General features: G+C 38.9%; 2 protein-coding genes and 1 long non-coding RNA gene across 9 annotated transcripts; 1 reads left to right on the top strand and 2 right to left on the bottom strand.

Moving 5' to 3' along the window:
• The first annotated feature begins 4,068 nt into the window (after positions 1 to 4,068).
• LOC148292368 (Class II aaRS and biotin synthetases superfamily protein) lies at positions 4,069 to 6,868 on the top strand. Its single transcript, XM_088246025.1, has 4 exons — positions 4,069 to 4,198; positions 4,887 to 4,958; positions 6,378 to 6,449; positions 6,581 to 6,868. Exons 1-4 carry the CDS (start codon positions 4,088 to 4,090, stop codon positions 6,674 to 6,676), a joined length of 351 nt encoding a protein of 116 aa, XP_088102151.1. The 5' UTR covers positions 4,069 to 4,087; the 3' UTR covers positions 6,677 to 6,868.
• Positions 5,246 to 10,081, bottom strand: LOC110748690 (uncharacterized). 7 transcript variants are annotated; one of them, XR_015826423.1, is made up of 10 exons: positions 9,789 to 10,080; positions 9,417 to 9,501; positions 8,764 to 8,806; positions 8,394 to 8,442; positions 8,247 to 8,292; positions 7,636 to 7,717; positions 7,480 to 7,557; positions 7,198 to 7,297; positions 7,036 to 7,125; positions 5,246 to 6,008 (listed from the first exon to the last, which is right to left on the bottom strand). It is a non-coding gene; the product is annotated as an uncharacterized LOC110748690 (long non-coding RNA). The 7 variants fall into 7 exon arrangements; XR_015826422.1 differs by having other exon boundaries at positions 7,198 to 7,286; XR_015826421.1 differs by having other exon boundaries at positions 7,442 to 7,557; positions 9,789 to 10,079.
• A 12,982-nt stretch (positions 10,082 to 23,063) lies between these two features.
• On the bottom strand, positions 23,064 to 25,123 carry LOC110773014 (protein EXPORTIN 1A-like). Its single transcript, XM_021977508.2, has 8 exons — positions 24,637 to 25,123; positions 24,511 to 24,558; positions 24,323 to 24,395; positions 24,136 to 24,207; positions 23,785 to 23,892; positions 23,617 to 23,699; positions 23,495 to 23,540; positions 23,064 to 23,286 (listed from the first exon to the last, which is right to left on the bottom strand). Exons 3-7 carry the CDS (start codon positions 24,353 to 24,355, stop codon positions 23,528 to 23,530), a joined length of 309 nt encoding a protein of 102 aa, XP_021833200.1. The 5' UTR covers positions 24,356 to 24,395; positions 24,511 to 24,558; positions 24,637 to 25,123; the 3' UTR covers positions 23,064 to 23,286; positions 23,495 to 23,527.
• Between the last annotated feature and the right edge of the window lie 2,337 nt (positions 25,124 to 27,460).

The raw sequence follows: 27,460 nt of genomic DNA, 5'->3' as shown, positions 1-27,460 counted from the left end.
GTGAGTTAAACTTTACTCACATAGATCCTAACATTTTACTTTTGTTTTTGTATTTTTACGGTTTCGTTTTGCTTATAGTACTTTAATGTCTCTGTGTTTCAGGTAAAAGATGAAGTGATGGGTGTCTTAGAGTTTATCGAGTATACCTATAATGTCTCTGTGTTTCAGGTACTGCATAATGCTATGAGTTATAATTGTGTGTATCTATCTCTCGTCTATGAAGTAGGGGAAATTCATATTTATTCTGCCTTACACGTTTATGTTGTAGATGCCAGAAAGCCACATGGGAGATTTGGCAACCTGGAAGAAGGCTGAGGCTGCTCTTAAAGAAGCTTTAATTGAGTTCGGCAAGCCCTGGGAGGTATTTTTACTTGATACTCTAATTGCACATAAGCATCTAGCTTATTCTTCCTTTGGCAGCTAATGATAATAAAATTCACTTGGAAGAAAATTGATCTAATTTTCATAGTGCACTAGTGTAGTTGCTTGCTTTTTGTTTTGTTTTTCCACTTTGGTTACATTGGAAACCCATGGCATCCTAACTGATTCCCCCACCCACCCTTACCACTTGTGGCTCTACTAGTCATGAAGCTATTGATTGCTATGATCGCATGAATCCTGACTTCTCTGGGAAGATTCCTCCTGCAAAACTTGCAGCCATGTGTGCACACTATACCTCCAAACCTTCTCCATCTTGGCTACTGGATTCTGGCGCCACAACTCACATCACTAATGATATTGCCAACATCTCTTCACCAACACCGTATACTGGTGAGGACAAAGTTTATGTCGGTGATGGTAATGGTCTCTCTATACATCACATTGGCTCTTCTTCTTTGCATTCTCCTCATGCTAAATTTCATTTGAGTAATGTGCTCCATGTTCCTAAAATGAAACACAACTTGTTATCTGCTTACCAATTTCTCAAAGATAACTATTGTGCTTTAACACTTGACTCTGATGGATCTGTTATAAAGGATCGTACTACGGGGAGGACGCTTTTGCAGGGTCCCGTTAAAGATGGCTTTTACCCTCTGCTAGACTGTTCTTCTACTGCTTCATCTTCTGGATCCTCTTATGCTTTCGTCAGTGCTCAAGGTTCAGTCAAACTTTGGCACAGTCGGCTGGGACACCCTTCTTCATCTATCTTTCGCAAAATAATATCTAGTACTAAGCTTGCTATTAAGGGTACATCATCTGTTGACTTCTTTTGCTCCAAGTGTGCTATTGCTAAGAATCACAAACTACCATTTAGTTCATCCACTACATCTACCTCTCAGTCTCTTGAGCTATTACATTGTGATCTGTGGGGACCAGCTTCTGTCACTTCAGGAAGTGGTTTTCGATATTATTTTCTCATTGTCGATGACTTTAGCAAGTACAGTTGGTGTTTTCCTTTAAAGACTAAATCAGAGGTGTATTCTACTTTTGTAATCTTCAAAGCCTATGTTGAGAATATTGTTGGTAATAAAATCAAGATACTTCGTTCAGATTCTGGGGGTGAATTTACCAGTTTACAGTTTAAAGTTTTTCTACATACTCATGGTATTGTCCAACAACTCAGTTGTCCACACACACCAGAACAAAATGGTTGTGTGGAGAGGAAACATCGGCATCTTGTTGAGACAGCTCGGACCTTATTAGTTGAATCCAGTGTTCCTCATTCCTATTGGGTTGAAGCTTTTACCACTGCCATTTATCTTATAAATAGGCTGCCTATCTCAGGAAATACTAAATCACCGTGGGAGTTGGTATTTAGCAAGTCTCCAGATTATTCCAAACTTAAAGTTTTTGGGTGCAGTTGTTATCCGTGGTTAAAGCCCTACATTTCATCTAAGCTTGATGGGAAAAGTAAGAGATGTGTCTTCTTGGGTTACAGTTTACAACACAAAGGTTATCGGTGCTTGGATTTGGAAACTAATCGGATTTATGTCTCTCGACATGTTACATTTGATGAGGATACTTTTCCATTTAAAGATGTTCCTTCAGTTCCATCCTCTGTTGATCAGTCTCTTTCTCCATCTTCATCTATTAATCTTCACTTTTCAATGCCTCCATCTCAACCCACTGTCCCTCCTCACTCTATTTCTCCACCAGCATCTGTGCCTACGCATCACCCTGTCTCTCCAAATCATTCTGAGCTTTCGCATCCCCCTGTGCCTCCTCCTGTTTCTAATGTGCATCCCATGGTTACTAGATCCAAAAATGGTATTCATAAGCCCAAAGCATTCACTGCTACCAAACATTCTCTTCCTTCCTCCACTGATTACATTCCCAATACTTATCTTCAAGCATCTAAGTTTGAAAATTGGCGACTAGCAATGCAAAATGAATTCAATGCTCTTTTATCTACAGGCACTTGGACCCTTGTTCCTCCTTCACCCTCTCAAAATGTAGTTGGCTGCAAGTGGGTCTTTCGAATTAAAAAGAATCCTGATGGCTCCATTGAGAGATATAAAGCAAGGCTCGTTGCTAAGGGATTTCACCAAAAGGAAGGTCTTGACTACACAGAAACCTTTAGTCCAGTTGCAAAGCCGGTTACTATCAGACTCTTGTTATCTTTTGCTGTCCAATTTAACTGGTTTCTTAATCAACTGGACATAAGCAATGCTTTTCTGCATGGTGACTTAAACGAGGATGTATTCATGGTTCAACCTCCTGGTTTTCAGGATCCCAGCAGGCCTACTCATGTGTGCAAGCTCAGAAAATCTCTCTACGGCCTTAAACAAGCTCCTAGAGCTTGGTTTGACAAATTATTTCAAGCTCTTCTATCTCTGGGATTTAGTCAATCATCCTCTGATGCTTCTTTATTTGTTCTTCATGCTCCAACTCTGGTTATAGTTCTTGTCTATGTTGATGATATTCTGGTCAGTGGTCCTGATGCTACCATTTGCAATCAGTTCATAGCCAAGTTGAGCACTTTATTTCCTGTCAAAGATCTAGGTCCCTTGCATTACTTTCTGGGTCTAGAAGTTCATCGAACCAAAGATACTCTGATTCTTCACCAAAACAAGTATCTGCTTGATCTGTTACAGAAAACAAATATGACTGGTGCAAAACCCTGTTGCACTCCACTTAGCTCTACCAAGCTAGATCACAGTGGGGAATTACTTGCTAATCCCACTGAATACAGATCCCTTGTCGGTGCTCTTCAATACTTAACTTGGACAAGACCTGACATTTCCTTTGCAGTGAATCAAATCTGTCAATTTATGCATACACCTACTGTTCTTCACATGCAAGCAGCCAAACGTATATTGCGGTTTCTCAAAGGGACTATTACTCATGGTCTCTTGTTTAGGAAAAGCTCACTGCATCTGTCAGCCTACTCTGATGCCGATTGGGCTGGTTGTTCTTATGACCGAAGATCCACTGGTGGTTCATGTGTTTTTCTGGGCACCAACTTAGTTAGCTGGAGTGCCAAGAAACAATCAACTGTAGCCCGATCCTCTACTGAAGCTGAGTACAGATCCTTAGCTCACACTGCTGCAGAGGTTACTTGGATTTGCAAGGTGCTCAAAGACTTTGGTTTTCCTATTTCTCACAAACCTACTCTCTGGTGTGATAATATCTCTGCTATATCTCTTGCCTCTAATCCTGTATTTCATGCTCGTACTAAGCATGTCGAGATTGATTATCATTATATTCGTGAGTTAGTGCTTGCAAATCTGGTTGACGTTAAGTATGTGTGCAGTCAGTCTCAAATTGCAGATATCCATACCAAAGCCTTGTCTAAAAACAGATTCCAGTTTCTGCAGTCCAAGCTTTCACTTGGAATCCTTGATTCTTCCAAGTTTGGCTTGAGGGGGTGTAAAGATGAAGATGATATATCATAACTAAAGTTGGTTGGTTATTAGTTTAGTCTGTTATACGTTTGCTACTCATGTAATTAGTTTGTTTTCTGTGGTTGGTTTAGAATAGCTAAATGTAAATAGTCAAAAGGCTATATATATGTAATTGTATTAATTCATTTGTCAATTAATGAAAAGTAACAGATCTCTTAATTCTTAAGAAACCTTTCTCTCTTTTCTCTTCTTCTCTCTCTCTCTCTTTTACAAGACCACAGAGTTTCTACACTGTTGAGCGTATGCTTGCTGTACTGTTGGAACATTACAAAGGGAAATGGCCCTTCTGGCTTAGTCCACGTCAGGCAATTGTTTGCCCTGTGTCGCACACAGCCCTGCCTTATGCTCTACAGGTTGGTTTTTCTTTCTTTCTTTTTTTAATTTTAATTTTTCCCTTCTTTGGATCGACTGTTTTGCCTGAGTGTAGCTTGTGTATCGTGTAAGGCTATGAGCCATCAAGTTTTTTTATGTCTCAGGTTGTTCATCTTGCGAGCCAATCACCATATTTCTTCAGTAGCCTCTCTCTTGGTGGCCAACTGCTTGCCAAGCTAGAGTGGCTTACATTGTTTTAGTTCTATTTTTGACACTTTTAGTTGTGTCTGAGATACAGTTAGCAAACAACCTATCAAACTGTCTGAAATAATATTGTCTGTGGAGAATGAAAATTTAGATCATGGAGTTATGGCTAAAGTCTTGCCTCTTTCTCCAGATTTCATCACCTCTCTATCATAGCTACTTTCTTTAAATGTTTTTGAAGCAAAATCTAATTAGTTTTATATTAGGTTTCGGTACTGAAGTACACTTTATTCAGACGCACAAATTCACTTGGTAACTGGTGAAGGAAACTTATCCAACCCAACCCCTCTTTGGTTAGATTAGGGTTTTGTTTTGTTTGGTTCGTCTTCTGTTGATAATTTAGGAAACTGATGAACTGAAAATATATTTTTAATTATTGATGTTATGAGTTGTACAAAATGCTTAATGGAGTACAATATCTTTAAGCTCAAGTCGTAGATAAAAACTGCGTTTGCATTTTTGTAGGTACGGGATCAGATCCATCAGGCTGGTTATTATGTTGATGTTGACACAAGTGATAAAACAATTCAGAAAAAGGTGAGCATTCATAACTTGGGTAAATGCAGGATTTGATTTCGCATTTGTGGTATGATGGGCGTCAAATATGTGGTTTACTGTCACAGGCAGCGGCGGACCCAGAAATTTTTCAAAGAAGGGGCAATATTTCAAAGCCTAAAAGCTTAACGAAAAACACAACCAAATACCTTTATAATTTAAACAATATTTAAAAAGGCTAAAAACACTATATTAATCACATTAACCATTTCACCATGTTAATTATATACAAATAAACACCACATTGAAATATTAACCAATTCACCATATTAATCATTTAATCAAACCACAACAATCTTTATTAATTAATTAAAAACTAAAAATATATACAAAATAAATAAATTCAAAAAAATCTATACAAAATAACCAAAACAAAAACTCTATCAATTAACCAAAACCAAACAATCCATCTTAATTAATTAAAGCATAAAGAGAAATAACTTTGAAATTTGAGAGAGAAATTAATTTTCCAGACAAATTGTGGAGGGCTGGTCCATTGGTGGATGGCTTATCTCTTCTGGTTTTGGAGCTGCCATGGCTTATGCCCACTTCACAACCCTTCTCTTGCCTCTAAAACAAATGGGTTTCTACCAATTGAATCAAAGAATACAGAGAGGGAGAGATAATCAATGATAATGAAAAAAAGCACAAAGAGAAAAGCTAATGGATGATGGAGGCAAAGGAGGATTGAGAAAAAAGGAATGTGGTTGGGGAGTTGGCCGGTGTGGGTAGTGGTGGCCTTTTCTTTCTTTTTATTTTTTTATCTTGGACCAAAACTATGCGTTTTGGACAGATCACTTAAAAAAAAGAAGCCAAGCAGCCCTGCGCGCTGCAGCCTGCGCAAAGGAGCTGCTGCCTGGAGCTTCTTTGGAGCAAATAATCGAACAGTTGGTGGGTAGTAGCAGAGGGGCATTTCCAGCTTCTCAAAGTGATTTTCCGGAGAGGGGAGGTGCAGCTGCACCTCCTTGCGCCTCTTTAGGTCCGCCACTGCCGCCACTGGTCACAGGGGAGATTCAATGTTCATGCTGCAGCCTGTAGTGTTGCATATATTAGTATAATAATTACGTAATTAAGATGTAATGCAATTCCTATCATCAGTCAACTTGATTATGCCAAAATATTTCCAAATTCTGGAACTTGAGATAAACTAGTTAAGGAAAAGTAGTGCATGGTTCTTTTATTCTATTTCTATACAGTAATTTTGACTGCACTGTGCAACACCATCCTGATGAGCCTAGGGATTTTGTGTCTCTTGCATGACACATAGTGAGGGCAACACCCCATTCATTTACATTATGAATACGGCTTCAGCATTGTCGATTTCTTTGCTGAACCGAGATAATAACATCTGAAGCAAACCAGCCTTGTGTTTGTTTACTGATAATGCTCTTGTTTTTGCAGGTACGACAAGCTCAGATCGCACAGTACAACTACATTTTAGTTGTGGGTGGGGAGGAAGTTCAAAATGGACAGGTCCTATTTTTTTTCTTCGTAATTTCGTAATTTTTGTTTATACTGCCCAGGGTCCTTTGTTGTAAGTTAAACTCTGCCATGAAGTCTTCTAGTGAGAAGTTAATCTCTGATCCATCCTCTTATGGTTTCAGGTTAGCGTAAGGGTTAGAGATAAGGGTGATGTGACAGTAATGAGCATGGAGAGCCTACTACAACACTTCAAGGACCAAGTTGAAGCTTTCCATTAGGATTCCCTTCATTTTATTATTTCATTTTTTCTTGGGAGTGATGGGTGATTTGATCATATTTTTTTGGTGAACCAGCAGCTAAACTGATAATTGAACCAAGGCTAATTTCCTAAGACAAAAAGGTGTAAAATAGGAATCATAGCAGCCCAAAACATCATATGAAAATACAGGGGAAAAGCAAGAACAGCTGAAAATTTACATTTTCAATCATAGCAGCCCAAAGCGTGCTCAACTAAACATGACATAGTTATAATTTAATCTTCCAAAAATCTTTCTAAAAGCTTTCAATTGTTTGAGTGGTTGAACAATTGAAATATGAAATGATATTGAGTACACACCCACACGTGAGACCCACTGACCTATAAACCTTGAAACGAATTTGGCATGCCATGCCATATTTGATGTTGTTGGTAAAGAAGACACACCCTTTTCATTGTCGGCAAAGGAATCTTCAATAAACTTGACAAATTGTTAAAAGCACCATAACAAACTTGAAAGGGATGAAAACAAATTTTACCTACTTTTTGGTTTGATGAAGTTTTAAGATAGATAGCAGAGTCGCACTTGCTGTTCTGCTGACTCCCACTTCATCATCCTCGTTATCTAAAACCTGTGAAAAAACTAGAGTAATAAAATCCTAAGTTATTAGAACAAAAAATCAAAAGTAATAAAATCCGAACTAAATCTCTAAATGGAATTTTCTTTGGAATGAGGTTTTATCAGCATATAGGGCGAGAGATACAAAGCATAGAAGAAGAGGCAAACCAAACGAGAAACAGTTCTATGCTATGTTGGAAATTTGCCTTCTTTGAACCATCTTTTGCAACTGCCATATCATTTGTTCCAATGCCAATAAACATGTCGTTTGAATCATATAATACCTGACAAATAAGATCAGTTGTAAATTTATGCAACAGTACGTACGTTGAGAAACAACAAGAGAAAATTAACAGGAGTACCTAACTAGTTGCAAAGCCTGGATATATTTCTACCCCCAACTCTTCTACCTTCACTCCCATCCATTGTACTAATTGACTTAAACTACATCACAATGTCCACAGTCAAGAGCTTTTTTTGGAAGTTGAAGCATAACTGTAATGTATCACAAAGAGTATTATACATGAAAGATACATTAAATCAAACGTTTATTCTATTAAAAAAAAAATAATGAAAATAAGTATTGACAAAAAAAATAATGAAAATAAAGAAAGTTAGTGCTTTCTTGATAAATTCCAGCAGAACTAAAGAGAGAAAAACAAAAGGCAAATGATAATGGTGCAAAATTCATGGCAACCAATAACACGATTTTGAACTACCTTATAACATAATTTCCCTTATTACTAAAAGGATATGGCAGTGAAAATGCATATCCTTTGTAAGAAACCAAAACTTGTCAGAAGTTACAGGGACTGATTGGTGACAAAGACAATATATGAAGGTTCTTATATAACAAAGACAATATAAACCAAACAACTCCTATTATAAAAACCATTGAATGGTAGCCTAATAAGTTCAACAATGAAACTAATGATAAAATCAGCGACTAGTAAAAGTCATATAAAATGTTTACCTTGGATGCAAATGTATTGTCCAAATAGAACTTGAAAAACTAAAAACTTCAAAAATCACAGCCCAAGAATGAAAGGTTAAACTCCAAATATAAATTAGAAAGCTCAAATCTTTAATAATAAAACTACCTATGGCAAAGGCTACGCACCATCTGAAATGTTAGCAAAATAACCCATTTTCTTTTCATCTGCACTGCACTAAATCAGAGCAACAACAAATCAGTATTATAACATGCACAAACAAGATGTTGACCGAAACACATACAAACATAGAGAAGACTGAGAAGAAAGAAAGAAAGAAAGAACTGAAATTCAGAGGTGAGCACTTTTTCTCCACAGCCACTTTGTACAGGTTTCCTGATCATATATTCACTAACGGTACTTGATTTTGGGAAAATCTGGAAAACTATTGCATATATGACTATGGGCAAGGATGGAGACAAGATAAGATGAATGCAGCTCTCAAAAATTTAAACTACATCAGCAACTAAGTATAAAACTAATGTATAGAATCCTCACCTTGTCTGCAAATGTATCTAAACAGAAATTAGAAAGTGAAATCCTGCACAAATAAGACCAAGATTGAAACCTAAAACTCAAAAGATAATCATAAAACTCAAACCAAAATAGCTAGTAAAAACTAGCTACTGAAGATTGGATCACAATGCTAAAAAGTCTAAAAATATGTAAGGGATATCTGGCCCATCTTCACGAGGAGTTACACGCAACATGTATAATGCCATTATGACAAAAGTTACATAACAAACCCCAAGTACCTTTAAACATGCCTAACCCAAATCGATATTGATGGCACATCTAATATCATTTTTACTGAATATGAACCTACACAAGCATTTCTTTTTTTACTTTTTTTAATCGTAAAGTAACTTTCATTAAAACCCCAAATAGAGGCAACCTGCACAAGCATTTAGTACACTACGGAGTAGAACAAAAAATATTATAAATGAAACCCAACAGAAATTTTATAGAAGCAAAAGTTGCCATACAAAAATGAAGGAGAAATCCACGCCAAGACTAATGATTTTATAAATTTCTTGTAGGTATGACAACATCACTTAGGAAAACTCAGTTCATCAATTAAACTAGAAAATTTAGAAATGCAAAACAATCTACAATAGAAGGAGAAGAAACCTGAGCTGCAAGATGAGTACCATGAGAAGAAGCTGACAAGATCATATGAAATCATCATCTTGTCTACAAATTCTTGGTCCAAAGAGAAATTAAAAATATGAAAACCTGTACAGATCACAGTAAGAAATTAAAACCTAAAAATGAAAATAGAAATTAGAAAAATCGAAGCCTAAATAATTAAAATTATTTTATGGCAGAGGGCAATGTCGTTCCTGGAAGCGATTGGAGCTTCTTTGAACTAGGAAAATACTGGAGAGCTAGAAGAAGAGAACTTCTTGATGTCATTCGAAACAAAAATTTGAAAAGCATCTATACATGAAATAGAGAGGTCTAGGTTAACAGAAAAAGGGGAAGCAAAGAAAATAAGGAAGAGAAAAGCATGCGGGTCTCACCAGATCTGAAAATGGAGAAGTCTAGTTGTGCAGATGAGAGAGGGAAACGATGTAAGGAGAGAGGAGAAAGGAGAACCCTACCCAAACACGAATTTTGAGATTTCCAACTTTTTTCTCTTTGGATTTCTGTTTCCAATTTAAGAAATGAAGAAAGAGTGGAAAACCAGACTCTGATATTTTTGGTTTTGGAATGAAGGAAAATGGCTTATCGAAGAGGAAATAGGAATTGAATATAGGGCGAAACACATGGATAAATTTTGAGCGAAATGAAGACCCGCGAACTAGCCCGCTTATTTTCCTTAGGATATTTTAGGAAGTGTCAGGTATAAAGGGGTTTTAATTGACATTCTTTATAAAATGTCAGGGAAAGTGAAAGAAAGTTGACGCTCTTTATAAAATGTCACGAAAAGTGATGTATAGTTGATGTTTTTTGTAAAACGTCAAGTAAACTTGCTAAGTAGTTGACGCTTTTAAAAAACCGTCAAAGCTTCGTAGGATAGTTGATGGTTTTGAAAAAAACGTCAACTATGAAGTGTCAACTAAAGCATGTTTTCTTGTAGTGAATCAAAGTCCTCGTTTGAGTCCTCAAACTTCCAAATGAATCAAAGTAGACTTTTCCTTTTCAACCTCCCCACTAGCAATTGATGATTACCATAACCATTGATCTTCAATTTTATGTATTTTTCTGAATAAGGAGAATCGTTGGATTTTGAAGAATTGCGCACGACTTTCTGCAACAATTGTATTTTTTGTTTTTTGTTTTGAGGAAAATGTTGAGAACGATTTTTAGTTTGACAAGAAAATAATGTTTAGTTTAACTATTTGAAATAAAATTTAGTATATGGTTCATTAAAGCTTCACTAGGTCCAATCTAAATGTGGTGTTGGAATTTAATTTTTTCCTAAACCAGCATACCTTTGAAGGGTTAATTGTTTTATTAGTCCCTGAACTTAGACCCGATTTGCATTTGAGTATCTCAATTTCTACAATGGTTCCTGTGGTCCTTCAACTTCACTTTCGTTAGTACAATTGGTCTTGCCGTCAATTTTGTTAACTTTTTCTGTTAAATGCAGGGGCAAAATAGTATTTTTATATTAAAACAAAAAAAAAAATTAATAAAAAATTATTTTTAATTTTTTTAATTTTTTAATCATATTTTAATCAATTTTGATACAAAAATACCATTTTGCCCTTGAATTTAACAAAAAATTTGACAGAAGTAACAGTGGAACTAGTTGTCCAAACGAAGCTAAAGTTAAAGGACCACGAGAACCATTTTGGAAATTGAGGTACTCATATGCAAATCGGGTCTAAGTTCAGGGACTAATAAAACAATTAATCCTACCTTTGAATGTATTTTGAAATCATAAGGCTTTAATCTCAATGCATTTATTTTTCAAGAACTAGATTTTCGAGCCATATTTGTTTGACACTAGTTTTGGGAAGTTCTTTTGCACCATGACGTCGGGCTTGATCTCGCGCACAGATTGGGAATCACAGATGTAACAAAGAAGTTAAGAGTGTTAGAGTACCAAGGTATTTTTAGTTTTGAAAAATTGCTGAAAAACCTAGAAACATTTTAGCTCTCTCTCTCTCTCTCTCTCTCTCTCTCTCTCTCTCAATTGCAACATCTACTTTTCAACTTCCTAGCGACATTACATCACCACCCGGCCACTAACTGTCGAAGCAAATCTGCAAGCTCAACTAGAGACCTTGCGCCAAAACATGGCCAAAATGCAAAAGCACAACAACATCCTCTTGACTATGCTGAATAATACTCAGAGGCAACAATCCTATTCTGCCATCTTGAGCAAGGCCTTGAGCAAACCATGCAAGTTCAGCAAGAACACTCCCTCCAAAGCGTGCACAACCCTAACCAATGCACTAGGGGCAAGGGCTTGGCAATTGCCGAAACTGCTCTTTTGCGGCAGTTAATCGTGCTCCCTCTCGAAGACCAATTTTACCATGGTCGAGTTTATTCCGAACTTCGGCATATCATGAAGGCTCATCAAGAAAAGCTAATCAAAATTAACATCAAGCTCAATGATTCTCGTATGCACGCTTTTGACCCTAAGGATAAAATTCGTAACACCCATACGGAACATGGCATCGAAGAAAAGAGGGACTCTGAGTATTTCCAACTGATACCTAAGTAGTCATACTGATCAGTAGGAACACATTGGCAGCGAAACAAGCATCACCGCGTGAAACGTTCTGACGATACAACCTACCGACAAGAGGGCACCACCAGGGCCAAGGAGAGCTAGAGAGAGACCCATAACATTCGGTACAGCACAACGGCAAAGGGGCTCAACAACCTTTGCCAAGATCACCTTGCAGTTCGGTAGACGATGAGCTCCCAAGTGCTGATCTCACTGCTAGATGTCACTCTTGGCTTGTGGAAGTCCTAGGATTGATTGTGATCGATCCAAATAAAGGAATAATTAAAAAGGGGTTTTAATTCCAGTTGGTTAGAAAGAGTTCTTATATTTTCCCACTGCCTTGCTAATTAGAACCTAATGGATCGCACACCTTAAATGGTTAACTTTGAGTAATAAAAATGAGAATGAGGAAATCAATTTGATTGATTTGATGTTGATGATTTACTACGTGTAAAAACGTATTTGGGCCTCGGTAATAGTTAACGGGAAGCCCAAATGGTTGGGTATCAAGCCCAAGGGCTTAAGACACCTAAATATTATGATTTAAGTGTCATAAGCCCAATTTTGGAAGCCCAATGGGTTTTGGCCGAAAATGCTTAAGTAAGTATGTATGGGAATTGTTTCCATAAGCTCATTAACACAAAAACACAATCCAACATCAACCAAATGGGTTTGGGAGATCAAAGAGAGAAAAAGAGAGTTTTCAAGAGTGAAACACTTTCATCTTTCAAAGTGGTTTAGATTGAAACCAATCTTGAGAATCTTGCACTAGCATCCAAGTATTCTCAAGATACTTCTTCTCATCTCAAGGTTCCATTGGTGTGGAGACTTAGAGGCCATATACTTTTGTGGCTCACATGGAGGAGAAAGATCAAGGAGCAAAGATCAAAGATCAAAGAGGAGATCAACAAAGAGGAAATCATCAAGAGAAGACCAAACACAAATTGGTTCATATAATTGCTTCAAGGGTAATTAGATCTTATCCTTTCTCTTGAATTTTCATTTATGAAAAACATATCAATGTTCATGGCTTAAGATACTTGGAAGAAGTTTTGTTTTTGAATTTAAACAACCACCTTAGACTTCCGCTGCGATTAATTTGATTAAATGCATGTTTAATATTCAAATGAACTTTGGAAAAATGTTTTGAATTTCCTCCATAGGGGACCTAAAAAACAGTCGAAAATGGTGTTTCTATCTTCTAATCACTATAGCATACATATTTGAATTACTCTAATAATTGGTAAAAGAAGATAAGTTCTTTCCAAAGACACACTGTTAATTGGATCTGTAAAGATACATTTGCCGTTGACATTTACATGTTAATATAAATAGTATTATTATACGTGAATAAGTTAGGGCAACTATGTTTAGTTTTAACATGTAATATTTGAATATTTATGTAATATTTATACTAGTATTTTATATATTGGACTCCCAGACTTGCAATTCTAGCTCTGTCCCTGAAAGAAGCGGTTTGACTTCAATCGGATAACTAATTAGACGAAAAACTTGTTCAGCATACAAGTCTGCACTGCAGGAACATGTGATTGACTCGCTCTGCTTTTTGGCTATTCATATGTGAGTTGCACAGAGGAATGGTTTAAACATGGTGCAAGCTTTAGTGCCTATATACTTCACGCTTTATAAATCTGCTGCTTGGTTTCTTTTGGGGTAATGATGCCTGATTTTCTGGAATATTAATTATACGTCAATGACTTGTTTCAGTTATTGGGCTGGGCCCAAATGAATGCATCAAACTTAAAAAGGTAAAACATGCAACTAAAACCGTGCGTATTGTAATTAGGGCACCGAACGTCATCTTCTTCACTAGTTAGCCGCGTCTTCTTCTCTGCAACTGAAGATTCGCAGTAGCTGCAAGCGCAAGTAAGCTCTTTTATTCTTCATTCTTCCTCTTCTCTTTTGGTTGCCGTCAAAATTACCCCTTGACGTATCGGACCGTATCGCGAGGGTATCTATCGATGGAGTATCGATTACGTAATGATGCCGTATCGGATACGTATCGATGCCGTATGAGTCAAACATGAACAATTTCTGATATCTCATTCTGTAGGTGAAGGACCCGCTAGGCATCTCTCTGCTCCTCCTCCCACTCAAGCAAAGGTGAACGACAATGGTGGTCCAGGCGGCCAAAGAGGAAGCCTACCTTGAGGCTGTCATTCCCAAACGCATTGAACTCTTTGAGTCCATCCAGGCAGAGCAACGTGTTGCTCGACAGTCTTTCCCTTCTTTCGATCCTATCAGGTAAACCCTAAACCTTAAACCCTTTAACGTGAGTACCAAGCAACTCCTAAAGTGAGGATTTTTTAGGATTACATTGTCGGACGGGAAGGTGAAGGAGGGCAAGAAGTGGATAACTTCCCCATTTGAAATTGCAAGTGAGATTTCAAATAGTCTCGCTTCCAACGCTTTGATTTCTGAGGTCAATGGGGTTCTATGGGACATGAACATGCCTTTGGAGGGCGATGCTGAGCTGAGGCTCTTGACAATGGACTCATTCGACAACAATGAGGATGTACGCCACACTTTCTGGCATTCTAGCTCCCACATTCTTGGACAGGTAGGTACCAAGAGTTATTACCCAGATATTTGGTTTGGTTTTGGTTTACTGTATTGATTTGATTTGGATCGGATGCATAACAAGTTTCCATACCGTGCAGGCACTTGAGGTGGAGTATGGATGCAAACTCTGCATCGGTCCATGTGCCAGAATTGAAACAAGACACGATATGTGTGCCACTAGCAAAGAGGTTTTTAAATAATAGTTGTTAATTTAAATGTAATATTTTATATATTTTCTATATATTTTGTCCCCTTCTTTGGTTGATCAATATGTTGCCTGGAATTTTGTTTGCGTATGTGGTTTCCTTCGCGTGCAATTCAACTACTAGGATAGTTCAAGCTTTGTGATCCCAGTTTTGAGAAGATGTTTTCTTTTTATGGTCTTCTAAAATATATTTCGCGGTTTTTGCTATGTGTTTTTGTAGTTTCTCATTTGGTTCCCTTATGGAATGATTGAATTCAATCGCAGGGTTTCTACTATGATGCATTTTATGGAGATTTTGGCTTGAATGATGAACACTTTAAGCAAATCGAATCATGGACAGAGAAGGCTGTTAAGGTATTGTTTGTTTTCTTGTAATAGAATTCATGTAAACTTGTTGTATGGAGAGGAAACTGTTGCTCCTTCATTTTGTTATTATGAATCCTTGACTGGTTAGTTGTAATATATTTCCCCAGGGGAAACAACCTTTTGAACGCATTGAAGTATCAAGGGAACGAGCCCTTGAGATGTTCTGTGATAATAAATTCAAGGTAAGGAAAGGTGCTTAGTGTAGTTTCTAATCAATAGAATGATTTTCTTTTTAAAACTACTTCTCATGCATGCATTCAAAATTGATTTAAGATTTGTTTTTGCTTAGGTTGAAATCATCAATGGTCTTCCAGCGGACAAAACTATAACTGTATATAGATGTGGCCCTTTGGTTGACTTGTGTCGTGGACCCCATATACCAAATACATCATTTGTCAAAGCATTTAAATGTTTGAAGGTATGCATTCTATGTGTGTTAGAGCCGTAGTTTGTAAGATTTTCTTTCATCTTGTTATTAATGCATTGAGTGTCTGTATTTAACTCATGAATTTGCAATCCCAGGCTTCTGCAGCCTACTGGAGGGGGAACAAGGATCGTGAAAGTTTACAGAGAGTTTATGGAATATCTTATCCTGATAAAAAACGCTTGCAGGTGACATTATGTTTTTGACATTCCATAACTTCGGTTTTGGTTTTTCTTATCTTCTTTCTTGTATCAGCTACTACGGCTGTGTTTCTGAGTGTTTGTTAAAGTTCCTCCCTAAAGGGGCTCGGATTTATAATAAATTAATGGAGTTCATAAAGAAGCAGTATAGAGAGAGGGGATATGAAGAGGTTGGTGGTCAGTGTTCAGTTGTTGCATCACCCTTTTAATCTTAAATAAAATGCTCATTGTTTTCTTTGCTTTGGTAGGTTATATCACCAAACTTGTACAATATGAAACACTGGGAAACATCTGGTCATGCTGAAAAATACAAAGACAATATGTTTTCGGTGGAGGTTAGTTTTGATATGAAGACTTGATACCATTGCGTTTGTTTATGTTGAAGCAACTGTATGCTTAAAAGTAATCTTACTGTGAGGGATCAAGTACTGGGAAGACAGATTGATGGATAAACATAATGTTAATTATCGTAAATATATATTCGGAATAAGGTACTGCATACCTTGCGGAAGATTCCAAGTGAAAAACCGCTTGCAATTACTAGCCCGCCGAGATGCTTCCACGTCACGAGCACGCCAACAAGATTCTACACGTTCTTCGTCTCCAAGGTCGTTGGATTGGCTATGAAAGTTACTCCATTAATTCCACGTACCCAAGACCAAGGCTCTTGGTGAATTGCCTAGAGGAGAGTGTTTAGGGAGATATGAGGTTTCTCTCTTTGTGGGTGTAAAACTCACTACAACTCTTTGATATGCACTCACACTTCTTGTCTCACACACACCAACGTAGAGAGCATGCACTAATGCTTCTCATCCTCATTTTACTTGCACACACTCCATCTATTTATAAGAGTTGTTTTAGCTCATCTCAAGAGAGCATAAAACATGCACTAGTTCTTAGGTTGGTGGTGCACTAAAACAAGGTTTAGTGCCTTAAAACAAGGATTAGTGTAGTGCCATAAAACAAGGCTAAGTGCCTTAATTTTGTGTAGTGCCATAAAACAAGGATTAGTGCATAATCATTACATTTCCCACTCACCCACATAGGGTGTGATAACCTCATAATCATCCTAAACCTCTTGTATACACTCTTCTTCTCATACAGGAAATGGGTCGTGCGACCTTGCGAGGAAAAACGTACAGCTACAAGAGCATATTTTATTAAGTCATCACCAAACTAATAAAAGTGCATCATTTGAAATCATCTCGTACATACCCCAGACTTATTCAGACTACACCGGTATCAGCACTCTTAACCCCTCATAAAAGCAGTGCTACACCCCAAATATGTTTTGTACTCATGACATGTCAACAACAAATATGACATAGACGCTGGCCAGCTATGAGTCACAAAAACATGGTGTATTGTCGAACAGTCTTCCTTAAGTGCTCATATCAATCCAACTAGACGTAACTGCTTTCTTAGACATGCCCCTTGAGACCTTATAATTGATCCTAGGAAAACAAGCTAAAGTAGCAACATCAAGCATCCTCTTCATGACATAGGCTAAAGTCAACTAAGGGTACATTTTTTAAGGATCTGAATTAATGATCCAAGTGACTCACATAGTGATGAAGCAGGGATTCATTCATCACTCCCACTGTCGATCGCATCTAGCACATACAGTATGAAATGTATGCTATGACGTATTCTCATAAAACGAGCATGTCACTTGTCCAAGAATTGGACATACGTCATACGAATCTTAGTCTAGACATTACACGAATGTCTAACTTGAGTTCTAGTCTCAGTCACCCTCTCGGCGCCTGTCTGGAATCTCACATTCGGCTCAATACAGGCTTCATAGATTTTATGGCAATTTTCTATGATCGACCTCTTTCCTTTTTCAAGGTCTCATCTTAGCTCCAACTAAGGCGACATTTAGAGAAGTGTTTTATCTTGCTGCCTACTTAGGCGCAGATATACATATATGTCATAATATGTTGTCTAAGCATTTTTAGAACATAACACAAATGTCTCATCTTGCTCGCTATCTCAGCGCCAAGGTGAATCTCCCATGTGAGTGGGCTGACTCAAGCCTGGTGACAAATCTTTGTGCAAAAAACCATATTAATCATTCTAGAACAAGTACCATGGAAAAAACGATTAACATTGCATTAATAATAAAGTCAATTACAAAATAGGTATATTAAAACCTTCGTAGTCCCATACTCCTAATATGAGAAAGGAACACATCTCTAGCCATGGGTTTAGTGAGAGGATCAGCAACCATATTGCCACTTGAGATATGCTTTAATATAACCTCTCCTTGTGCTACCCTCTGTCTGATATAATGATATCTGACATCTATGTGTTTGGATTTTCCATGGTATTTCGGATCCTTTACATATGCCAAAGCAGATGTACTATCTGAGTAAACAAGTACTGCCTCACATGTTTTGGCTGTATAGTTTAGTCGTTGCAAGAATCTTCTTAACCAAACAGCTTCCTGAACTGCTGCTGAGCAAGCAACATATTCCGACTCCATTGTGGATAGGGCTATGCAAGACTGTTTCTTGCTACACCAAGAGATAGCTCCACCTCCAAGTATAAAAGCATAACCAGAGGTGGATTTGCGTTCATCTCTATCATTGGCCCAATCTGCATCGCTGTAACCTCTAAGTCTCAAATCGCCACCATGGTAGCATAAGACAAGATCAGCGGTACCTTGCAGATATCGAAAAATTCTCTTTACTGCTTTCCAATGAGCAGGTCCAGGATTACTTTGATAACGGCTCACCATACCAACTGCATGACAGATGTCTGGCCGTGTACACAACATAGCGTACATTAGACTTCCTATCGCAGATGCATAAGGAACTTTGGTCATTTGGTTTCTTTCCTCATCATTTTTAGGACATTGGTCAAGGGTTAAGACACATCCTTTTTCCATTGGTGTGTCTATGGGTTTGTAGTGATGCATACGAAAACGTTCAAGTATCTTCTTAATGTAAGTCTCTTGAGACAAACCGAGAAGTCCTTTTGAACGGTCTCTTATGATTTTCACTCCTAGCACATAATTTGCCTCACCCATGTCCTTCATTTCAAACTTTGCGGACAACCACTTCTTAGTGGCGACAATGGAATCCATGTCATTTCCTGCTATGAGAATGTCATCAACATACAATGAAAGAATCTGAACATTTTCCTTGGATCGTTTTAGATACACACAGTGGTCTTCTTCAACCATCTCAAAACCAAAGGAGATGATTGAGGTATGAAATCTAATGTTCCACTGTCTAGACGCTTGTTTGAGGCCATAAATAGAACGTTTGAGACGGCAAACTTTGCGCTCTTGTCCTTTTACCTCAAAACCTATTGGTTGATCCATATAGATCTCTTCGTCTAGATCTCCATTGAGAAATGCAGTCTTAACATCCATTTGGAAAAAGGTTCAAATCCTTTTGTGCGACAATAGCTAGGATTAGGCGAATAGATGCAAATCTCACCACAGGGGAGAAAGTATCATCATAGTCTATACCCTCTCTTTGAGTATAGCCTTTCGCCACAAGACGTGCCTTGTACTTGTCAATTGAACCGTCCACTTTGCGTTTGATTTTCAAGACCCATTTGTTTCCAACGGTCTTGCGCCCAGGCGGAAGGTCAACTAACTCCCAGACAAGAGATTTTTGTGTGGGGAGTTGTATTTTAATAATTGGCCGAGCTAGCAATATAAAATAATTTTTTAATATTCCCCCATGTCATAGATCGGCACCAGGAGTCCCCCAAGTTCCCATTAAAAACGAGCTTGGCAAAAGGACTTGGTTAGTGGCAGGGTGGGCTCCTCACCAACCTCACCATGAGCCTGGCATGGCGAGATGGGTTCCTCACCAACCTGACCATGAGCGTGGTGAGCTAAGGTTGGCTCTTTGACAACCTAAGTATGAGCTCGGAAAAGGTTGAGCTCAGAGCTTGTCATCCGTCAAAGCTTGATAAAAATATAGTTCGGACCCTTCGTCCACTAGAGCTTGATAAAAAATATAGCTCGGACCTTTCGTCCATATGAGCTTGGCCAAAATTGAGCTTAGACCTTTCGTCTTTATGAGCTCGATAAAAAATATAGCTCGGACTCTTCGTCCGGAGCTCGATAAAAATATAGCTCGGACCTTTCGTCCATCAGAGCTTGATAAAAAAATATAGCTCGGACCTTTCGTCCATATGAGCTTGATAAAAATATAGCTCGGACCTTTCGTCCATATGAGCTTGATAAAAATATAGCTCAGACCTTTCGTCTATCAGAGCTTGATAAGAAATATAGCTCGGACCCTTCGTCCATCAGAGCTTGATAAAAAATATAGCTCGGACCTTTCGTCCATATGAGTTTGATAAAAATATAGCTCGGACCTTTCGTCCATATGAGCTGGATAAAAACCTACTTGGCCAACCTGACCATTTACCAACCTGACCATGAGCTTGGCGTGGCAAGGTGGGCTCTTTGCCGACCTCGTCATGAGCTTGGCATGGCGAGGTGGATTCTTCGCCAACCTGACCATGAGCTTGGCGTGGCAAGGTGGGCTCTTTGCCGACCTCGTCATGAGCTTGGCATGGTGAGGTGGATTCTTCGCCAACCTGACCATGAGCTTGGAGTGGCAAGGTGGGCTCTTTGACGACCTCGTCATGAGCTTGGCATGGCGAGGTGGGTTCTTCGCCAACTTGACCATTTACCAACCTGACCATGAGCTTGGCGTGGCAAGGTGGGCTCTTTGCCGACCTTGTCATGAGCTTGGCATGACGAGGTGGATTCTTCGCCAACTTGACCATTTACTAACCTGACCATGAGCTTGGCGTGGCAAGGTGGGCTCTTTGCCGACCTCGTCATGAGCTTGGCATGGCGAGGTGGATTCTTCACCAACCTGACCATAAGCTTGGTGAGCTGAGGTTGGCTCTTTGCCAACCTAAGTATGAGCTCGGAAAAGGTTGGGCTCAGAGCTTTTCATCCGTCAAAGCTTGGTAAAAATATAGCTCGGACCCTTCGTCCACCAGAGCTTGATAAAAAATATAGCTCGGACCTTTCGTCCATATGAGCTTGATAAAAATATAGCTTGGACCTTTCCTTCTTGATTTGAATGTGGCACTTTGAGTCACATTGTTAAGGCTTGGAGAGACAATGCATTGGAAAAGGAATCCAAATTTCATTCACTAACCAAAAAGTTGAAAACAAAACAAGAGCGAGCTAGAATGCTGGCTGACTAAATTGAAGAACTAAAAAACTACTTCATGAACTATCATAACAAGATAGTTCCACACTGAATGAAGAGAAAAAGTAAAATATAAATCTCAAACTGATGATCTAACTCTGATAGCATGTAGACAATGAGGAAGTCTCTGGTAATACTTCTTTAAATGCTCGTCGTTCCAAGGATGAGGCAAATTTGCTCCCTTGAGATCCCTTAGTCAGTAGGTGCCCGGGCGTACAATGTCAACGACAAGGTAAGGCCCTTCCCAGGTCGGTCCCAAGCTTCCATCTGAAGGTTTGCGAGTAGCCAGCATGACCTTGCGAAGTACTAGGTCACCCACCTGGAACGCTCGGTGTTTGACACGAGAGTTGTAGTAGCGAGCTACACATTGCTGGTAAGAGGCGTTGTGCAGCTGAGCCTGGTCCCGTCGTTCATCTACTAAGTCCAGGTTAAGATTCATCTGGTCGTCATTGGCTTCAGCCTGGAACACTTCCACTCTGTGGGTAGCCATTCCAATCTCGACAGGCACTACAGCTTCGGCTCCAAAAGCAAGGGCATACGGGGTGTCTCCCGTGGATGTTCAGTGTGAAGTTCTGTACGCCCAAAGGACTTGGGGTAATAGTTCAGCCCATGCCCCTTTAGCCTTGTCTAGCCTTGTTTTCAAGTTCTTTTTTATCAACTTATTGATTGCTTCAACTTGGCCATTAGCTTGAGGATGAGCTGGAGATGCAAAGAAATGTTTGATGTTGAGCTCGGCACATAACTCACGAAGCTTGGCATTATCAAATTGCTTACCATTATTGGTAACTATGGAGTGTGGGATACCAAATCGACATATGAAGTTCTTCCAAAGAAACGCGGTGCAGTTCTTCTCAGTTATTGTAGCTAAGGGTTCAGCCTCAGCCCATTTATTGAAATAGTCTACGGCAACAGTTGCAAACTTGGTCTGACCTTTTCCCTTTGGCATAGGTCCAATTAGGTCAATTCCCCATTGAGCAAAGGGCTAAGGACTACTAATTGGGGTCAAATTTTCTGGTGGTTGATGGGGAACCACCACGTATTCTTGGCACTTAGGACATGTTTGAGCAATCTTCTTGGCATCAGCTTGGAGCGTTGGCCAATAATATCCTTGTTTGAGAGCTTTGTGGGCAAGGGATTGAGTGCCTAAGTCATTTCCACAAACACCTTCGTGGATCTCACGAAGTACATAGTTAGCCTCATCAGGTGTCAGGCATCGTAGGTATGACAAAGAGAAACCTCTTTTATATAACTTGTTGTTGATGATCAGATATCGGGATGACCTATATCGTACTACCTTATCTTCAGGTAGGACTCCATGAGCTAGATAATCATGTATTGGATCCATCCAAGTTGACTCGGAACCAATAGGGAACACTTCCACGCAATCTTCCTCTATGCTAGGTTTCTCCAAGAATTCCATCGGGATAGATCTCCCTAGGTCGATATCAAAAGAAGATGCTAATCGAGCAAGGGAGTCAGCTTTTGTATTCTCGAGTTGAGGGATTTGAATGATTTCATAACCAACTAAATCATCGAACAACTTCTTGACCTTGGCTAGGTAGGCAATCATGCTTTCATATCGAGCTTGGTATTCCTCAGTGACATGATTTATTACCAGCTGGGAGTCGCTGAATATGCGGAGCTGCTTAACACCTAGCTCGGAGACTACAAGAAAAATGGCTTTTCACGACAGTCAAAATGTGTCGCAAAAAGTGGAAAAAACGTCGTAAAAGATGATTCGCGACGGCATTGCGACGTTTTTGGACGCGTCGCAATAAAAGGCGTCGTAAATAATTCGGGTCTTTTTGCGACGCTTTAAAGCCGTCGTAATACCTATTTGTGTCAGTCTTGCGACGGCAAACTAGTATCGCAATAAACTACCGTTGGATTTAAATTGGGGTTTTATGACAGAGTTTGCGACGCTAGTTCCTGTCACAAAAGTTCATAATGAAATGACTTTTCAGTCCAAATTATATTTTTATTATTATTTAATATTGTAAACACTGCATCTTAATTTACATGCCCATTCACAATGCTAATGGGATGTTTTAATTGGAATATAAACTACGATATAACAGTCAAATTTAGTTTAAAAGATTATTCTCAATGATACTATATCCTCATCGAAGCCAACGTAAACTTCTTTCAAAAAGCCAACATAAACATGTAATTGAAAGTATATATTGTTCAATACATTCACTTGACAGAACCAATAATTATAAATTTAAAATCTCAAGTCATTATGTATAAAAAATAACCATCTCCAGATAGAATGAAAATATTACAAATTCAAGTAGCCAAATAAATAGACTCCAAAATAGTATATTAGTCTTGTACTTGGCCTAATTCTTTACCCCAACCTGAAAAACAATCACAAAACCATCAATAAAATGAATGGGAAACATAAAGCAATTGCTAATAAGAAAAACAATAACAAAGTCATCATTGTAAAGAAAAAAAGATCACAAAACCATCACAAAACCATCTCCAACCATTCACCAAAATGAAAAACAGAGACGGAGAGATGAATCTAAGAAAGAAAAAAAAGAAAGCAAAACAAAATTTTACCCATTTGAGTTGCTGGGAAGGGTGGATGGGCTGCTAGTTGGAATACCTGCAAATCCAAAATCAAAATCAAAACAATACCTAACTGGAAAACATAATCAAAACCAAAGTCATCAACCAATTACCTGTTCAATGATTGTTTAAGCTCTTTAATCTTCAGCTGAGTCATTTCCCCCCTTGAGAAGTCAAAAACCTCTTCACTTAGAAGCTGAGGGTAACACATTCAAGCAATTAGTAGCTACTCAATGAGTTGATTTCTATCTTTGAAAAAGTTGAAAATTAAAAAGGCTTACTTTCAATATGGCCATACAATTCTCACAAATTGTTTCACTAGTTTTAGCTGCTGAAACGAGATCCGGTATAAAGCTTCGCCATCTAGCAGGCCAATCATGCTTCAAAATCTGTATATGAAGTAACCTCAATATATTAAATATCCAAAGCTACCAAAGGAAACAATTTCAGATTTTAATAGACCAAGATAAATTCAAATACACAGATTTTCTGAGACAACTGTAAATACAATCGAAGTGAAAAGAATCAATGGAATAATGGAAAAGTAAACACAGTGCATGGTACAAACAATTAACCCCAAAAAACAAGCAACAAAGGCAATGATCCTCATGGGGAGGGAAGCAAGGAAATACCTGAACCAATATAATATTGAGTTTGTTGACATACAGTCTCTCCATTCGAAAAGAGGCCTCATTACTTGATTGCTTCGCAAGAGGAACAAAACGTAAGAAAGAATATAAAGCCCGTGAAAAAACCATCAAACAAGATTTAACACTAGCAAACCTTCCCCTCCTCAAAGATTTACTTCATGACTCATACCTGAACAATGACGTCAGAGATATAATTTTTCATTCCATCTCGCGGTTCAACAGGTAATGCATTCCACCTATTACTGAAAAGAGAAACCAGAAACCAGAAAAAAAAAAAAAAAAAAAAAAAAAAAAAAACTCACTAAGGAACCGAACCAATTTACATTTTTTTTCAAAACAGAGAAAGAGTAGTCTTACCTGCTCACAGAGAGAGGAGCCCATATGCGGAAACCAGAAAATCAAACCCTAAAATCCCAAACAAATCAAACACTAAGTAAATACAACAAATAATATGAAAGTTTTGAAAATTCGAAAATACATTACCATTTCAAATAGATCTCAGATCTTAGGGTTTGGGTGTTCTAGAAATAGGGGGATTTTGGGCGTTTCCAACTGAGAGAACGGCGGGAGGACCAACACATAGGTATGAAGTTCGAGAGAGCGAGAGCGAGAGAGAGAGAGAGAGAGCAAGGCGGAGATGGAGTTTGAGAGGAGAGAAACTTGAGAGGGCAGAGAAAAAGAGGGGGAGTTCGAGAGAGAGAGAGAGAGAGAGAGAGAGAGAGAGAGAGAGAGAGAGAGGGAGTAGTGAAAATTAAAGAAAAATAAATTACAGAACCCAGATAAAGAGGCTGATAAAGGGATGGAGAGGGAGGAGATGAGAGGGATGTTAGCCGGTCAAGATGGAGAGGAGAGGAGAGGGGAGGAGAGGAGAGGGAAGAGAGGAGAAGGAGAAAGAGATAGCCGATCTCACAATCTCTGCGATTTTTTGATTTTGGGTAATTTGTTTGGGGCTAAGGGTTATCAGCAGGGAAGATGCGTCGTGTATGTAGGTCTATCCAAACCTATTTACGACATTACATGCGACGTTACTTATTGGAGTGTCGTAAATATTATAGCGCTAATCACTAGCGCGCAAATATTAATGCACTTGCGAGGGCCGCTTCCTCTGTTGCAATTGTTTGTCGCAAATAGCCATTTTTCTTGGGCAAAGTCCTGCAAGGAGTGCCTCATACTTAGCTTCAATATTCGAGGCCTTGAACCCAAACCGTAAGGCATACTGGGTCTCCTCGTCTTCTGGCGAGGTTAATACTAACCCTGCCCCACTTCCTTGTTGATTTGAGGCACCATCAACATGTAGAATCCAAAGTGGAAGGTTAGTTCGTATCTTCTTCTCCGTGCTCATCTCCGGCTGATCGATCGGCAATGGTGGTGGTTGTACATCGGTGAACTTTGAAAGAAACTGAACAGTGACCAGCCCGTAACTAGCTAGTAACTGAACAGTTTCCCACGAAGTCTAGTTCATGATGGACAGACGTGGCAGACAGGGGACGTTTTATTTCGGCGCGCACAATTTAATGCGAAATCATTAAGTCTAAAACCGTTCAAAAAACGATTCAGACTTAATGGGGGCATTGTTTGGGCTTAAAATTGGCGCACCCAGAAAGCCCACGACATTTTCTGGGCCGCTTGTTTTTAAACAAAAACATTTCCAGCCCATCAGACTTTAAGAAACCTGGGCCGCAATGGAAGCCAAAACAGCCGAAAGAAGAAGTGGGCTTGACGATTTGGATTAAAAATAAACATACCCACGTGACCCTGACTTAGAAAAGTCAAGGAAATCGGCTCGAGATGAAGTCTGAACAGAGGCAGGAATAAAGAAGAGCGCCTCTGAAAGAAAAGGAACAAATTTCGCTTAGATTATCTGAAGATAATCTGTTATTTTTGAAGGAAAACACCATGCTCGAAGGATAAGCAGACTCGGACTCTGTAAAAGGAAGATAAGCGGGAAACAGGGAGCTGTTCAAAACTGAGAACTTACCATATCAAATTTCAGACTCTTACAAAAGCAATTTAAATGGAAGAAAGGCATGGCACCCCATCAAAAATACTTCGGGGACTGTTCGTTGAGTGCTCACTTGCCAGAAAATGGATGGAACTCCTGTTTATTTAAATTAAAAATTAGAAAGATCTTTTGATTACTTGCCGCCCACTCTCAAAGGACATTTCATATATATATGAGAGGGGGTGAGCAGAGAACCGGGACCCAACAATCAATCAAACAAAAAACAACCAAAAAACTCAGTCAAAAGACAAACACTCAAAATGATCACTTGATCACAAGCAGATTTCCAAACAGACTCAAAGTCTGAAGCATTCCAATCTCAGAAGCTTCCTAGCAAGCTTGCAGAATCATCTTGTTCACAAGACAGAAACAACGAGACTTCTCCAGTTACAAACTTGGTTTAGCAAATGCCAAAGACAAGCAGAGTTTGAGTTTTCTCAAATACGAAAACCTCAACAAATTTATGAAAAGCTCTGACTGAAGCAGCACAGGGGTCCCAGTACAGCTTCCAGCTCAAGTCCAGCCACTTCTGCCCCCTTCAGACTGGATAAATCCCAGTTCTGCCCCATCCAAAAGCCTCCTAGGGCTTGAAATAGATTAAAGCTCTGCCAAACTCAAGCTTTGGTATCGATTTGCAGCCAAAACTCTTCAGTAAAAGCTGTTTAAAGTCCAGTCCAGCACAAGCACATCCAGTCCAGCCAAGAACAGTGACAACTATCCAGGCAGAAATGGAAGCGCAGCCCTCCTTTTCGCCTTTATATAGTCAGTTTTTCCTTGTTGAGTCTTGTAAAAAGGAGTTCTGCCTGAAACAAGGGAGTTCTGCCTGAAACAAGTGAGTTCTGTCTGTAATAAGGGAGTTCTGTCTGAAATCAATCCATTCTGTCGTCATCCATTCTGGCCAGAACTACCGATTTTTATACTGAGATAAATTGTGAAGTCCTTACCAGTCTAAGGCATAGAAAAGAACTTAGTTGGGAGATATTCCTCACCCAAATTCACAATCGTTTGTTCAAAGTCAATAGCTTGGGGCGCAAGTTATTCTCTTTCAAGTATGTTAGAATTGAAAAATTGCTAACAGTGGCACGCTCGACACACAAAGAAAGTTAGTTCAATAACCAAACAATGGTTTTTGGACTAATGGGGAACTTTACCCTTTCATCTCAGGAAACAAATCAAAACGGGTGAACAATTTGGCACGCCCAGTGGGACTTCTCAGTATACATTCTGCAGTACTTTGAAAGTATATGTATATCGGAGGTTCTAGCCAGAATCTACGTAGCATAGGGGTGTTTTTCGGCCGGAACG

The sequence above is a fragment of the Prunus avium genome, chromosome 8, assembly GCF_965620075.1.
Source record: "Prunus avium chromosome 8, drPruAviu1.hap1.1, whole genome shotgun sequence".
Lineage (NCBI taxonomy): Eukaryota > Viridiplantae > Streptophyta > Magnoliopsida > Rosales > Rosaceae > Prunus > Prunus avium.
Note: the sequence above shows the minus strand (reverse complement) of the source record. Positions and strands in the feature narration are given on the sequence as shown.

Coding starts and splice junctions, on each gene's coding strand:
- LOC110773014 (XM_021977508.2), bottom strand. CDS start 24,355: ATGAAAAATTATATCTCTGACGTCATTGTTCAG. Junction 23,893..24,135: donor TCAATATTATATTGGTTCAG/GTATTTCCTTGC, acceptor CTTCATATACAG/ATTTTGAAGCATGATTGGCC. Junction 23,700..23,784: donor ATTGTATGGCCATATTGAAA/GTAAGCCTTTTT, acceptor TGTTACCCTCAG/CTTCTAAGTGAAGAGGTTTT.
- LOC148292368 (XM_088246025.1), top strand. CDS start 4,088: ATGCTTGCTGTACTGTTGGAACATTACAAAGGGAAATGGCCCTTCTGG. Junction 4,959..6,377: donor ATAAAACAATTCAGAAAAAG/GTGAGCATTCAT, acceptor TTGTTTTTGCAG/GTACGACAAGCTCAGATCGC. Junction 6,450..6,580: donor AGGAAGTTCAAAATGGACAG/GTCCTATTTTTT, acceptor TTATGGTTTCAG/GTTAGCGTAAGGGTTAGAGA.